General features: G+C 43.6%; 1 protein-coding gene across 2 annotated transcripts in view; it reads left to right on the top strand.

Annotated features, from left to right (window-relative positions):
• NAALADL2 (N-acetylated alpha-linked acidic dipeptidase like 2) overlaps positions 1-16,646 on the top strand; it is a 989,869-nt gene that overhangs the window by 735,804 nt on the left and 237,419 nt on the right. For both annotated transcript variants that reach the window (XM_019503319.1, XM_019503318.1), the window contains exon 11: positions 11,225-11,371. In XM_019503319.1, the coding sequence (XP_019358864.1) occupies positions 11,225-11,371 (147 nt within the window). The remainder of the gene's footprint in view (positions 1-11,224; positions 11,372-16,646) is intronic.

Genomic DNA, 16,646 nt, shown 5'->3' on the forward strand with positions numbered 1-16,646 from the left:
TCCCCAGGGGACCAAAGACCTCCTGTTGAGAACTGCTGCTCTAGGTGATATAAAGTGGGCTCCATGCTAGAAAATGTTACAACATTTTTTTAACTTAATCAGAAAGGTTATCTCATTATTTCCAAGTAAGGAGTTGTTTGGACAACTCACATGAATAAGAATAGATGGAGCATTTATTATTGTGCATATACATCATTTTCATGCACAAATGTAAATTGCATTGGGATCTGGAGCAGACAAACACACCCCCACACTGTGAGGTGAGGTTTGCAGTTGCACCCCCTTTGATTCTGATTTACCCAAAAGTTTAATACCAACTGCCTGGCAATGGCAGCAGCATTTCTGTTCAGACAGCACTGAGGAAGTCAGATGCCTTCATGATTAGTTATAATTCTTCATTCCATAGGTGTTAATTACCCTTTCTCCTTTATAATGCTCTTTAATGGGTTCAGTAATCAAGCAGTGCTTTCCTTTGTAGTTCTGTTGTCTGTTAGCTGCTCCTGGAAATGTAGCTCCTATTTCAAAGCCTTGCAGACTGTTTTTAAATCTAGCTAGAAACATTAACTCAGTTGTGGAAGTAACATTCAGTGAAGCATTGGGTGCACTCTCAAGATGCTCAAGAAAGCTAGATCTTGTTTTATCTGAATCTGAAAAAGAGGCATACATTTCATTTCAGTGACTATAGAAATAATGAAAAACATTTTGAATATTTTGCCTAGTTTCTTTTGTTTTTATACATACTATATAGCATTGCAAACTAATGCACATTTCATTAACCTTTTTTCTTTTGCTTTAATCTTAAACTAAATAATATAGGTCCCAAGTGTATTAGTAAAGCTTTTAGTTTATTTTTAAATGGGGGCACATGGGTTGTTGTGTTATATGTGATAATAGTTTCATAGTTTCATAGTTAGTAGGGTTGGAAAGGACCTGAGCAGATCATCAAATCCGACCCCCTGCCATGGCAGGAAAGACTACTGGGATCAAATGACCCCAGCAAGGTGATTGTCAAAGGTGATTGTACTATCTGCACCATCTGCACCTCCCTTTTCAAAATCCTAGATCTGCCCATGGACAGATCCATCCTGGGATTACTGCATGCAGTAGGCTAGTATTGTGACACAGGTTACCTTACCTTGATTAACAGATGTCCTGGGGTAAAATGCCAACAGATGACAACTACACTGGTGTTATTTACCCATTTCTCCACTTCATGACCTGCAGAGCTCTCTGGGTTATATGCCTTGCCCGCTGGTTCCCCAAAGTGGCACTAGATAAAAAATTAAGGATCTGATATTAAATCCCACTTTTTCCAGTTTCACAAGCAATGTCACTTTCAGCACCTGTAGTGCTAGTGACTCTCAAAAACCAATTCAATTTTCTTTGTAAAATTATATTCTTTTCAATTAGATTTCACATATCATTTGTACTGAACTGTGTTGCTTTGCCCTGGTACCTGTAGAGTGGTGAACTGTAGTGTATCTTCCCCTCTCGAAGGTTTTCATGTCAGAATTGTGTTGATTAGGATTAAAAAGTGGCCATTTCAAAGTGTTTGTTGCAGGAAGACTAAACTACAGTGTGAATATCAACACTGAGTATTGACTCCTCTTAAGTAGTCACAAGCTTACTGTGCTAATGAGCAACTCACAGTAAAAATCCACCTTTCATTGTATCTAATAGAGAGTGTTGAGGGATCGTACGTTGATGGCCAGGGATTTCCAAGCTAGCAAATTGTACAATCACTGTTCAACAGCCAAAAAGCCTTTCTTTGTTGTTTTTAAGTGATAGCTGAAGGCAAATCAAGTCAGTTGCGCCAGTTTCTGAGGTTATAGCAAATGTTTTAAATTCATGTGTGCTACAACTTCTTGTCCACTGCTTTCCCTGCAGTTGGCAATCTCCTCCCCTGCAGTAGGCTATGCCAGCCCTCTCTAGAGGGCCAGAGGTCAAGGTCAGTTAAGCTCTTGTTGATTCTGAGGAGTCTTGGCTGTGTTTTCTATAGCAGATGCCTGCTGTGGCATGTCTAAAAAGATTCAACTTGGATTATGCTCCTGATCTCAAGCATGAAGGTTTAAAGTGAAGATGAGATGCCATAATGGCAGATACAAAAATTCCTCTTGACAGACAGGCTAACGGGAAAAGCTGCTTGCTTCTCATGTAACAGGTGGATCATTTTTGATGTTCTTTATGTCACTCATCTTGTGTCATTACCCTTTTAATTTTTTCCCTTTGTATTCTTTCCTCGCAAGTATGTGATTCCAGCCATTCCTGCCTCACAAGACTTCTAGAAGTTTATAGCAATTCCTAATAAGTCTTCCAGGAGGCATTAAGCCATTTCAGGACCTGTCAGTAGACCAATAGACTGCCAAGGTTTCAGAGGGTCTTGGATCAGAACACTAGTGCCATATTTTAAGTCTACTCCAAGTTTAGGTATTGTTAAAATCTGTATGCGAAATTGCAGTAAAACTGTCTGATATTTAACGTAAATTGCAGCAAAAACCCAATGTTCCTTTGGATGTAGAGGGCCCCTCCTGATAGCTAAGGGAAAAGATAAATTAATAACATAATACTTCAATTCAAGATAGCATCTTTTATACAGCACTTTAGTCATGTTAACAGAGTCAATCTGAAACTGGTCTGATTGTTTATACGAGGTATAAAAAGGGAAATAAAACCAACAACATCCAATGTGCATGTAACATCCAGAAATCCTGTAGCGGAACTATTTCCTCTGTGTGTACTGTTTAAGAGATCGTTTGCACAATATAACAAATGGATTGTCATACAGTATGCCTCATAAAATTCAGCAGTGTTGCAAAATCAGGAAGCTGTACAGCAAAATGTAGCAGAAATAATGTCTTGGAAAGCAAGGTAAATGCACTGGCAAATTAATTAATGCTAACCGTCTGTCTGTTGTTCTCCTGCCAATGGAAATGAATGGTATTTTTTTAGTGTTGGGTCCTTTGATGACAAAGAAGGTACAAGAACTGCAGGCACCAGTATGTTAAGCATTATTAATATGACACATGTTATTGTGTATCAGGATCCCCAATTAGAGATCAGTGTGAAATTTCGTATTATCGTTGTTGGCAGTTTCTTGATCTGGGCATGACAGTTCCAGTGTCTGATATTTGCATGTTTGACTGCAGACATGGCAAGTAGTTCTGGGAGGAAGGAGTGGGTCCTGGTGATGCCAGGTCACAGCTCTTGCTCTTTGTCTCTCTTGTCTGTCTGCCTCTATAGTGTCATCCTATATGTTGTAATATTCAGTACAATGGCCCCTCATATTGGGTGCCTGAGAACCTAAAAAAGGTCTTGGTGTTTTCAGAGTTAAGTACTGATAGGTTCTACTGCAGGTGTTTAGGAGCTTTAAAATCAGGTAGTGAACAGCAAACATTGTTTTATATTAGCATTGTGTCAACATGCCTATCCAGGACTTCCCTTTCTGGGAACTTCTCAGAGAAGAACGAGTTACTGAATTTCCTATATGCTTCAAGTTTCACGAGTTTGAACAGTCAAGGCATCGCCTGTCTTGGGATCATTCAGCACGTACCTGAGGTACAGATATGCTGGCTGGCAACCACTTAAAGCTGAAACCCAGAGTCAGGGGCAGATCTAGGCAGGGTGCACTGGTGCATTTGCATCCCCCCCGCCTTTGATTTCTGTTCCACCCAAAGTTTGAAACCAGTTGTCCAACAGTGATAACAGCATTTCTGTTTAGGGAGCAGTAAGGAAGTCAATTGACTTCATAGCTAATTAAACTCTACCTGATTCCTTCTAAACTCTTCAATGCACAGGGGTGACCTGTTCTCCTTTTTAATTATCTTAATGTTCCACTAGTCAAGCTAGCCTTTCTTCACCTATTCTGCTGTCTGTTAGCTGCTCCTAGTAATATAGCTTTTATTTCACAGCCTCACTGACTTTTCTTTTTTAACTTTGCATCAATCTTGAACTGAATAACATAGCCCAAGCCTCCTAGCTTATTAGTAAAACATCTAGTTTCTTTTCACCTGGAGAAAAATCTGTGTTGTGTTATATGTCATGATGCACGTCACCGTGTGCCCTCTCACTCCCTTTTCAAAATCCTGGATTTGCCAAAGGCCCTGTCACTCTGGGGCCACTAGACTATTCATTCCTCAGATCCCTTCCCGTTAGTTTAAGTACACACTTTCCCCAATGCCACCAAAGATGTGTGGCTTCCGTTCACAATTTAACTCTCCAAGAGCCATTTTACATTGGTGCAAGCAAGAAGCCCCTGCTACATGTTACAGTTAACTGGTTAATTTTGCAGTAAATTTAGACTAGCCACATACGCCAAAGTAATTGGGGGGTGTATTCGGTAGCCGTGTTGGGCTGAGACAAAAAGAATTGCAAATCTCTAGAACTTTTGGTTCTGATATGAAACCTTTTATTAGACCAGCTAAGAAATCACAAAAAAGAATATATTCCACTGTCCTACGCAGCAGTTCCTAAGATGCATAGTAAAGTTTCTCCCTTGTTTATGTGCGCTTTTCCTCCCGTTTTGTTCAGCTCTTGGTTTACTTTCCATTACTCTAAACTGCATCCCCCTACAGACAAACCTGGCCAAACTAGTTTACTTAGGTCTCAGTTAGCCCAATGTCTCAAGCTTCTTCCCTTTTCATAACCTCCCACTAAAATTTTAACAACTGACTAATGTCCCTGTTCCAGGAAGGATGTGACAGAGGTCTTACTCCAAGTAGACAAGCGTTCATAAAGTCATGCATTATAAAACATTTTTTTATAATAACAGGCATGTAATAACTTCATAATGTCAACCAGAATCCATAAGTCATTGACAGGTTTTTCCACATAGTAACACAAATAAATATAATGAATTACAGTAAGGGTTCTCCAAAATCTCCCCAATTAAATTGGTAAATCTCAAAAGCCCAGAGCTTTCATATTTTATTCTTGTATCACTAAAATGATCCCACGTAGGGAAATTGTAGAAATCTTAGTGAAAGCCTGAGAACGTTCAAAAGCTCAAATTCTTCATTTCATTAAGAATAAGATCAGTTTAAAGGAACTTAAAAAATGTTAGTTTTATTCTGAAAAATCTTTTTTTTTTAAATATTGCAATACATGTTAGTAAAACTTATTTATCAATTTGCTTAATTCTAAGGATAATCAGGTTGTACAGAAGGGACGGAGTAGGAAGGAAAGGGAGCAGGTTTGCTCTCTATGTAAAGGAGCATTATACATCTACCCTAATCCAAATGGGATCGGAGTAGAAGGAAGTTGAGACATTGTAGATTAGGACACATGAAGGTCAAGGGGAAAAGGACTTGGTGGTGGGGTCTGCTACAGACCACCACACCAAGAGGAAAAGCTAGACTTGGAATTCTTGAGGCAGCTCTCAGAGGCTGTACAGTCTTGGGACATGGTTGTTATGGGGGACCTAAAGTATCCTGACATCTGCTGGGAGGAGCAGTAAGCCAAATCTAACCGTTCATGCACGTTCTTAACCTGCATGCAGGATCTTCACCAGATGTAAGAGGTATATGGTCCCACTAGGGGGAATGCCTTACTGGACTTGGTGTTGGCTACAGGGGACGACCTGGTAGGGGAGCTGCAGATTTGTGGTCACCTTGGACACAGTGACTACCAATCAATCGAATTCACCATACGGCATAGGGTGGGTAAGATAACTAGTAGGGTGGAAGTGCTTGACTTTAGGAAGGCTAAGTTCAGTGTGCTTAGGAGTCTAGTCAATGATGCACTGCGGGAGAAGAGTATTCGTGAGATGGGAGTCCAGGAAGGGTGGTAATTTCTAAAAGAAGTGATCCTTCGGTCACAGAGGGAGACTTTCCAGTACGAGGAAAAAGGGGGAAAGGAGCTGAAAAACTTTCTTGGCTAAACAGGGAAATCCAGGGGAACCTAAGGGCAAAAAAGGCATATAGGCAGTGGAAGCAGGAGGAAGCTACCAAGGAGGAGTATACCTGCTTGGCTGACACTTGCAGGGAGGCAGTTAAAAAAGCCAGAGCAACTGCAGAGATGAGGCTGGCGACACAAATTAAAGACAACAAAAAGTCTTTTTTTAGGTATGTAGGGAGTAAAAGGAAGGCGCAGGGCGGCATAAGACCCCTGCTGAACAAGAAGGAGCAATTAGTGACAGGGGTGGGGGGCAAGGCTGAGCTGTTCAATGCATTTTTTTGCCTCCGTGTTCCTGAACAGGGCTCAAGGTAAGTCTCCTAATGGGTTCTCAGATGGGCATCAGAGGGATACCGGCCCACCAACTGCCGACACTGACTTGGTGCAGAGTCACTTGGATGGACTGGATGCGTTCAAGTCAGCAGGCCTGGATTAGCTGCATCCGAGGGTACTGAAGGAATTGGCCGGTGTCATAGCAGAACCACTGGCATGGCTGTTTGAGTGCTTGTGGGGCTTGGGTCAGGTCCCAGAGGACTGGAAAAGGGCCAGTGTAGTCCCTATTTTCAAGAAGGGGAGGAAGGAGGATCCGAGTAACTATAGGCCAGTCAGTCTCACCTCCATCCTTGGAAAAGCCTTTTAAAAGATTATGAAGGATCTTATTTGTGGAAGTCCAGTGGGAAAAATAATACAGCAGGGAAGCCAACATGGATTCATAACAAGTAGATCATGCCTGACCAATCTGGTTTCATTTTATGACAGGGTCACAAAATACTTACATGCACTAGAGGTGGATGTCATTTTCTTGGACTTTAGCAAGGCCTTCAATACGGTAGCTCATCCTATTCTCATAAATAAATTAAAAGGCTGTGACATAGATGTTTACACGGACCAGTGGGTGGCAAATTGGCTTAGCAGTCATGCATAGAGAATGGTAGTACATGGGTCGGTATCGACCTGGAAGGATGTAGGTAGTGGGGTCCCATAGGGTTCGGTCCTTGGACCTGTACTCTTCAATATCTTCAGCAGTGACTTGGATGTGGGTGTGAAGTGTACTCTGCCCAAGTTTGCAGATGATACTAAATTGTGGAGTGAAGTGCACACTCTGGGGGGTAGGGAACGATTGCAGGCAGAGCTGGACAGGTTAGAAAAGTGAGCAGTACACAATAAGATGCAGTACAACAAGGACAAGTGCAGAGTGCTGCACCTAGGGCACAAAAATATCCAGCACACCTACTGGCTGGGAAGTGACCCTCTCAGCAGCACAGAAGCAGAAAGGCATCTCGGAGTCATAGTAGACTCCAAGATGAACATGAGTCATCGGTGTGATGAAATCATCAGCAAAGCTAACTGCAATTTATCATGCATCAGCAGATGCATGACAAATAGAACCAAGGAGGTGATACTTCCCCTCTATGTGGCATTGATCAGACCACAGTTGGAGTACTGCACCTAGTTTTGGGTGCCATACTTCAGGAAGGATGTTGATAGACTCAAGAGGGTCCAGAGGAGGGCCACTCATATGGTTAGGGGCTTACAGGACAAGCTCTACGAGGAGAGTCTGAGGGCCCTGGACCTCTTCAGCTTACACAAAAGAAGGCTAAGAGGTTATCTTGTAAACACCTACAAATTCCATAGTGGGATGTAGCAAGGGATCGGAGATGTTCTGTTCACCAGGGCACCTCTTGGGGAAACAAGGGAAATGGTCACAAACTGACAGAGAGCAGATTTAGGCTAGATAGCAGGAAACATTTCTTTACGGTGAGGGTGGCCAAAATTTGGAATGGGCTCCCAAGGGAGGTGGTGCTCTCCCCTACCTTGGGGTCTTTAAGAGAAGGCTGGATAGGCATCTGGGGGTTGGACTCAATGATCATTTGAGGTCCCTTCCAACCCTAGCATCTATGAACCTGTGAATATGAATCTATGCAAAGTGATTCTAGATTCTAATTAACAAACAGAGGGATGCTTACTCTGTATTGTTTGTTGTGCAGGAAACAAAACAGGGTTCAAAACAGAAACTATGTACAAGTAGTAAACATTAGAGATGTATTTCCCTGCAGTGGGAATAGGGGACAGTGGGGTTGTAATGATCATCTGTTCTCACAAAATAAAATAAAACAAAATAAACCACTAATAGGCTGATATTTACCAGTAATTCCTAGATGCCCAATGACACTATCATGCTCACAGGCATATAGAAATGGTAGTTATGCTGGACATAATTCATCCAGTTTAACCTATAACCACACATTTTTACTATGTGATTTCTCTTTGCCAAGAAAATTGTGTATGCTGTGTGTAGGGTTCAGTAATCAAGGCCTCTAAAACGTTTTGGCACGTGTAATGATGGGTATGTATATTTCTATCTCACAGTATGTTCTTAATGTGGGTTGATCAGGCACATGAAGTAACAGGGGTGGATCTGGTATTTGGCAAAGGGAGGTACAGAGACAGGTGTGGCTGCAGCCCTGCTCCCAGACTCCTTCCCCCAATCCACCAGTGCAGGCAGGCAGCTGCAGGAGCCTCTGGGGACTTCTTAAAATTCCCAAAGAAGGTAAGCACCCCCCTTTTCCTCAGTGCTCAGAGGCACATTCTCTCCCACCCCTTCTGTCCCCTGCTTTCTCTGCTGTCCCTGGAGTTGGGGAAGCTTCCTAACTCCTGCCTGATGGAGCCAGGCTGCATAGGGGCTGGGCTTAGCGGGGAGCAGCAGGAGGTACAAGGGGTTACTGCCCTAGGTGAGCCCAGCCCCTGCGCGGCCCAGCTGGAGTGGGCAGGAGCAGGTCTGAAGATTCCCCTGCCCTGGGACAGCAGGGAAATGAGCTGCGGCAGGTGGGGGACAGAGAAAGAGGAGGGGAGGGCACATGTTTCTGAGCATGGAGGGGGAAGGGGAGATTCTCTTCCACTTTAGAGACTTTCTTAAAGTATCCAAAGGCTCCAGCAGCACAGTCCAGTCTGAAAGGGGGAGGCAGCCACACCACTGCACCTCTCGGGGTCCACCCCTTTTAAGTATGCATATGAGATTAGTTATTTTTAAAACTTTCTGCTTTGCATCATACTGTTTTTTGGTGTTTCTGATATGACTTCAGTTTTTCCAGCATAAGGCTATTGACTTTGTTTAGATTAATTACTAATAACAGAGTAATACTGCTAAGCATCAGCGAAGGTTACAAAATTAGGACCTAACTGAGAGAATGAAACGAACAGGCTATGTTATATTGCTGTGTTTAGCTGCAGATTACAACGTTTTTGGAAAGCGGAACTTGTTTTTCACTTTTCTGTTGATCACATCAGAGAGCTCAACACATTAATCAACAGATAGACTTTCCTGGCACATAACGTACAGGATCTGGCTGATAGCATAACAGTATTGAGTGGGTGCATTTGGTACGTCTTTGAACCGTCATGTAGTTGTTTAATGCTGTCCTATTGTATTTGAAATTTCCCATTTAAAGAACTGTGGGGGTGGCTAAGTGAGACACAAAGAATCAAAGTTGTAATTAAAAGGGTACCATCAACTCAGCAATCAATCAAACTTTGGCCTGAAATGTAACCGTTATGATTGCAGATACTAAAATGCTTACGTTTTTACCTTTACTCTCTGTTTAGGTTCTTTGTATACTTTAAAGCGTCCACGTAGTATCAATTGATTATGGAGCTAGGGTAGTTTATGCCACTAAGAATTGGATTCTTTTTATGTAGCTAGGTCCATTTTCTTTGGGCTATGGATGGCTTAGTTGTTTGATGCGTCTTCATGTGATAGTGGGAAAGGATAAAAAAAATTAATAAATAAAAGAATTAGGGTTGGGTATTTGACCAGTCAAATAAAGTTTGGTCAATTGACCAGTCAAATATTGGTCAAAATTTGTAACCAGAAAAAAAAAAAATGCCTATAGGTCCAAATAATACACAGAAACTGCACACATTTTCCATTAGGAAATGTGTCAAAACAACAAAAATAATATTTCTGGTAAGAAAATAGAATAAAAATGTTGGGGTTTTTTTGGTAAGCTTGCTGTCGTCTTTGACTGGTCAAGAATTACGCAGTCAATTGACCAGCTTGCTAACCCTAAGAAGAATAAAAGAAAATGAGCTTTCTCTCCCTTTTAAAGGGTAGGCAGACTCAAAGTCCGACATGTCACCTGAAACTACCTCACGCTCATTTGGGGCCAGATTTACTTGCCCTTTAGCACAACTTGTGGAGCCGTACAAGTGCTAAGCGGACTACTAGTGTCTGGCTTTTCATTTGTATTGACTAGGTTGTTAAACTGAACTGCCTGACTAGATTTCACAATGTATGGTGCAGGTATTTATTTTCTTTTTAATGTTAAAGTATGAGTAAAACACTTATTGCTCATGAAATGGGTTGTTTCTTTACAAGAAGGGCATTAAGGAGACATGATATATTATATAGACTGCAATCCAAACATAAACTTTGTTGTGCAGTACTTTAACCTTTTCACATTCTTAAGAAAAGCTAAGTAGCTTATTTTCTCTAATAGACATTGAAAGCCTTTTTTGCCTACTATTTATTAGGTGCTTAATTACCTAATGCATTTGAAAGCTACATTAGTTCGTGGTACTAATACTCTGTCTTGGGTTTATTTTCTAGCTTTCAGCTTTCATTTATTGCAGTTCTGTAGCTAAGAATTTGCCATTAAGTACTCATGTGGAAGGAGTCTAAACATGTTATTGGCTAGAAATTTTTTTATCAATTACCCAGAAAATTTGTAGTGTGCATTTTATTCTTTCTGTTTTATTTCTATATTAACCCCGTGTTTGTGAGGCACTGCAGCACAGCTTTTTAAACTGCCAGTCTTTTCACTGAATGCTAGCCCTTCAAATTAGATGTTCAGGTATCTGATTCAGCATTGTTCTGTTCAGGTGCATTGTACTAACCAGATTTTTTTAAAATGGTTCCCGCTCCCCAGGGTGATTAGAGATCTCACAGCATACTTTGTAAGAGTTGCTACCGGTATACTCAACTGCCTAGCCATGGCCAACCTAATAATTATATCTCCCTACCAACCTTCTGACCCTTGAATTTTCATTCAAATATAACATTGACTCCTTGCCCTGAAATAATCATCCATTGTGGCAGTGCACTTTTAATGGTGTGTTACATTCCACCCCAGAGGTACCAGCAGTTCAGATTTGTGCAAAGATAGTGCAAATAGACATGCTGGGTTGTGCCACTTATGAACCTGGCCTATGTTTTTAAAAATGCTTTGGGGTCCTCCTGGCAGAACGTTGTTTCAAACGTGCCAGATGCTATCATGAGTCATTACAAGCTGGTTGCAAATCTTTTAATAATGAGAACTATGACTTCTTTTCTTTTCAGAGCCAGAGCTTCAACTGTCTGGGAAAGGCAAAATGCCCAGCATCCAATGTGAGTTCTGTGCAGATGCAGGGTGATTCTGATTATTTTATCAACCATCTTGGGATCCCTACTGTGCAGTTTTCATATGAGGACATCAAGACATTGGAGGTAACCCTGAAAAGGAATTATGTGCCATGATAGAACAGATTCTGGCTTTCCTCAGACAGATTGTAGCAAAAAAACTACCTCATTTTAGTGAATTGTTTCAGATGGGGTTTTTTTTTTTTTTTTAGGTGTTTGGTGACTTTCTGTATATATTTGGAGACATTCTTTGCTGTGGTCTAGCATTGCATTTAAAAAGATGTATTACCTCTTGTATTGTCGTAGAACAGATCACAGCAAGAAAGGGGCAGGAGTAGGAATAACATCAAAATATAATGGTAACTCGTCAGCATTCAATGCAACACACAACCCATCATGCGGCTTCTCTTTATCTTGCTTTGAGGAACAACATGAGAAATATCTAATCTATGAGATTACACAGTACAGATTAATCAAACCAATTTTACAGATGGCCTTTCACCCACGAAAACAAATGATTATCTATGTCAATTTTTATTGCTGTGCCTGGAAAAAAAAGATAAAACCTGAAAATGCATATTAAATCATTTCCAGACTATGGGCAGAATTGTGCTCTCCACTCTGCACGGTGGATGTAAATTCCTGTGTGCTGGGTCTCATTCTCCAGTTCACTAAAGTTCCCTTGCATAGCATGAAGACTGGCCTCTCTCCGTGTCCCTGGTAAGCACAGAGAGGAAGCATGTTGCGAGTGTCCTCATTAGAAGGAAACAGAGAGAAGCTATGGCAAAGGGGGCTCTGTTATGTCCAGTGATGTCTTCGACTTGCTCCAGCAACATGTCTAACTTGATCTGTGGCTGATGAACATTTATTAAACTGCAGTTAGCTCCCCACAGCACACCTTTTCCACTGCACTTGAGTGGAGGGCAGAATGTGCTCCTTTATTCTCAGTCATAGGTTTCCATTTGCCCTATGCATACTCCTGGGCATTTTTCCATATGCTTCAGGGGTTGGGGAGGGGAAGGGGGAGGGCGGCACTTTAATTAGAGCAGCTCTGAGAGCCACTCTAATTCAGGCGCTGCTACGTCTCATGTTTGAGCATCCTTGCACTTGCAAATGGCAGTGGGGGTGCTTGAAATAAAGCTCATTCACAGAGCTTTAGATAAAGCGCCCCCACAGCCACTTTTAAACGTGGAGATGCTGATACACAAGGCACAGGAGGCAATTGCCATGCTCCAGAAGACTCGATTAATTAAGTCTGCTGTGCTGCACTGGAAATCCAGTGCATTGGAGCAGCCACTGCACTCGTGTATAGGCACCTGCTGTTCCACAGCACATAGGGGAAGTGGTTTTGGACACCCCAGTACAATATTCTCTTCTCCCTTAGATGAAGAGAACCACTGTCGTCCTTCCAGACATCTCCTCTCATGTGCACTTAAGCTGTCAATCTTCATTTCTTCTGAGGGTTGGTAAAATGGAAGAACACTTTAGCACTACAATGTTTTGGGGGCAGGGGGTTGTCAACAAAATTGGGAACTGAGGAGGTTAATAGAAGAATTAATTACAATCAGTTAGTGCAGGGTTGTTCAAACTTTTTGGGTCAGTGTACTTCCAGGGGCTGGAAGGAAGGAGTCCCTTGGCAGCACAGCAGAGGTCGGGGGGGTGGGCAGAGGTCCCCCAGTGGCAGAAGTACTGGCGGCACAGCGGTGGTGGAAATGGCAGCAGCACCCACTGCCAAGTACTCCCTGAAACCTTTCCAAGTACCTTCGGTTGAAAACCCCTGAGTTAGTGCGATCAAAACTCTTACTATCATTCTCTTTCAAACAATAAGCCTTCTACATTATTATTATTATTACTATTATTATTATATGCAAAATTATTTAGCTTAAAAATAATTCAGGGCAGTGTCTACTTTGGGTAACATACTGTAGTTGGCAAATGTTCTTGTCTGGGTAAATGCTTCAAGGGACATTTGGATCTTTTTTTTTGTCTTTTGTATGACATAGGGATATAGCCAAACAAGCATTTGGTTTACTGAGCATCTATCACAGTAGCAACAGGGGATATGTCCCTACAGTCAGAAATGATTGACCTTAATTTTTATTTTTGGAGTCATCTTCAAAATGGGAATAATATGAACAGCTGCAATTATAAACACTATGCAGAATACAGTACCAAGTAAGCAGCAAATGCTAAGCATTTTTCATTTTTATATTGTCACCCCATTTCATAATGGAAAGAGAATAATGGCCAGAACTTGAAATAATACTTTGTGGTTAATCAGAATAGAATTTTGTTATTTCTTACACTACGTAAATTCTTTTGGACTAGAGTCTTACTGCTCTTCAAACTGCCTCGTTCACTGTTGCATTACTACCTGATTCCTTATCTTTCATACTGGAGAAAGTTCACTTGTTTGCCTGCACAAGGGTTTCTGCACCCTTTAAAAATCCTCAAAACAGTGGTGGGGGGTTCACAGAGGTGCACGTGCACCCCCTGACAGGCCACGCTCCCTGCTTAGGCAATGGGCAGGGGGGGCAGGTGGGAGTGCTGGTACCCTCCCCACAAGCACCGGCCGAGGAGTGGGAGCACCAGATGAAGCGCTGCAGCCGCTTCCTGGTCAGTGCAATCGGCCACAGGGGACCCCCTCTCCCTCAATCAATGAGATTGGCTGTGGGGGAACCCCCCCCAGTTGCTTGCTGGTCACTGGAGGGGCATGTGCCCCTCCTGACTAAGGTGACACCACTCGCCCATGCCTCAAAAAAGGGAGTTTTACCCATGTTGTGAAATCTGTATAGTAAGCTTTAGAAAGATGAACTTCTCTACTTTTGGTTCAGTACAGAGGATCTGGATTCCAGTGTCCTGGGGGAGGGGACAGCAAGACTATCAGGCTACCAGGAATCTCCTCAAAGCAGGGAATGATTATTATCTTTACAAGAAGATTGAGAGTCATGTTTAATTCTAACAAAAATTTGGAAATGAGGCAGATGTGGGGTGACATCGCTGTCTTAAGTATCTTCTATTTCTTGAAAATGGATTGGTTTAATTTTTTAAGCAGATGTTTTAATCGTCATTCCATGATTTTGTCTCTGTTTTATTATGATAGCTCTGGATAGGGTTGATATATGTGTTGATATCATCTCTTTTGAATCTTGTTTTGTTCTTGGCCTCCATGGGCACATCTACACATGCAGGCATGTGCACTTGCAGTGGCTCAAATAGCAATGGCACAGATTTATGGCAGAGATTTGTGCTTCAGCACACGTGCCTGAACATGCACTTTGGTGTGGTGCAAATTGTGCCACGTGGGGCAAACTGATCCTGCCCTGCTCCTCCAGGATCTTCAGCCAGGGGGAGCTAGAGATTGGGGCCAGCACCTGTGCTGGCCCCAGCAGTATAAAAAGCTGCCCTGGTGAGCCACTTGCCTCAGGAGCTTCTGACGCCCAGCCAGTTGGTATCTAGGGACACTACCCCTTGTGCCAGCTGGACTGTTGAAGCAGCCCTAACTTAGAGTGGCCTCTGCACCCTCTACTCACTGCAGCATTTTGTCAGTGGGGGCTGCTGCCTGGCTCTGATCTGCTGCCACCTGCAACAGCATTTGCTCTCTTGGACCTGCAGCCCCATGGCTGACCCTGCTGCTGTAGTATGGGCACTGCAGCAGAGTCTCCTGCACCTCTGGGCCAGATGCCAGTGGGTGTAGCTGCATAGTTGGCCTTTGGGTAGCACTGCTATCATGTCTTCTGGTGCCCCCAGTCTGCCGTCTCGACAGCTGTCTGGCTCCTCTGCCTGTGTCTCACTGCTTGCCTCACCAGCAGAGATCCTGGTGTTTCCTCTTTAAAAATTAAAAATTCTCTGATAAGAAACCCAAATTCTCTCATTAAAATACCCAAAACCCATGTTCTTCTGCTATTAAAATGAAATGCCGCTATATATAGAGAAATCAATTGGGCAATGTTTTATTGATATATTCACAATTTTAAAGCAATTTAGAATCCTACCAGTGCCTCTACTATCATAATACAATGAATTCTAAATACCTATATACTTGTGTGTTTGCTTTTAGTTTTTTTTATCATAGAAAAATCAGAGGTGCCTCTGCCCCTTTACTCACCAGGATGTGGGGCACTAAGCAGCACTGATATGCTGGTGCCCTGCCCCTGGCTTTACCCCTCACTCTAAACTCACAGCCCTCACAAGTGCCTCTCACTCCTGACCTGCAGCCCCTACCTGCCTCCTGGCTGCAGCTCTGTCCCAGCACCAGGACGTGAGTCCAGCTGCAGCTGTTCCACCTGCTGCTTTGTGGCTCTGAGCAGTGCCAGGCCTTGCTGTTCTGCTCCCTGTGCCTGTGCCCAGGCCCCAGCTATCCCCATACCACAGCTGGGGCTCAGGGACTGGGCTGGGCAAGCCCCTTCCCTTCCAGGCCGGCCTCCACCTGAACAGGCTGCTCTAGCAGGGCAGGAGGTCTCTAACCCTGGTTCTGGCAGCCTCTCCTACCCGGAGTGCTGCTCCACCTCTGACCCCCATTTCTTTCTCTCACACACCCCTGCTGCCACTTCCCCCACCCTCCCTCAGTCCATCACACCCCCCAAGTAGTTCCTGGAGCCCCTCAGGCAGGGGCTGCATGTCCCAGCACTGGTGTGGGCATGGGGCAGGGCTGCAGTGCAGCAGTTGCCCTTGCAGCCACCATTTCTGCCAACAGGTCTTGTCCCATCCCATTTGGTGTCTGGGCTTGCAGGGTGTGAGATGTGTGTGGGGATGTGGGGCTTTGGGGGAAGAGGGGTGGGGTTTGTGGGGTGGTTTGGGAGGGTTGGTGGGTGGGGTTTGTGTAGGGTTCGTAGGTTGTGTTGGGTTTGTGGGTGGATTGTGGGGTGCTGTGGGGGTGGGGGGGTTGTGTGTGGGTGGGAGGGACTGCTCAGGGCAGGTGAGTGCCCTTGCACAGTGCACAGCCCACCCTCTGGCAGCAGCAGCCATTGGGGCTCCTGGCAAAGCCCTGACCCACGCCACCTGTACAACATGGTGCCGTGCCAGCCTGGCCCACTCACATGAGCCCTCAGCCAGAAGTGGACCACTTCTGCTGTCACTCAAGGTCCTGGCGCTGCACGTAGGGGCTGCATACCCTCGCCCCAGAAACTTGGGCAAATAAATAGGGAAGAGTATAATAGCATTGCTTGGACATGCAGTGATGAAGTCAGGAAGGCCAAAGCGCAATTGGAGTTGAAGTTAGCAATGGATGTGAAGGGTGGCAAGGGTGGTTTCTACAAGTATGTCAGCAACAAGAGGAAGATCTGGGAAAGCGTGGGGCCCTTACTGAATGGGGAAGACCACCTTGTGATAGAGCATGCAGAAAAGGCTGAAGTGCTCAATG

Source organism: Gavialis gangeticus, unplaced genomic scaffold, assembly GCF_001723915.1.
Source record: "Gavialis gangeticus isolate Ggan-Ray unplaced genomic scaffold, GavGan_comp1, whole genome shotgun sequence".
Taxonomy (NCBI): Eukaryota; Metazoa; Chordata; order Crocodylia; family Gavialidae; genus Gavialis; species Gavialis gangeticus.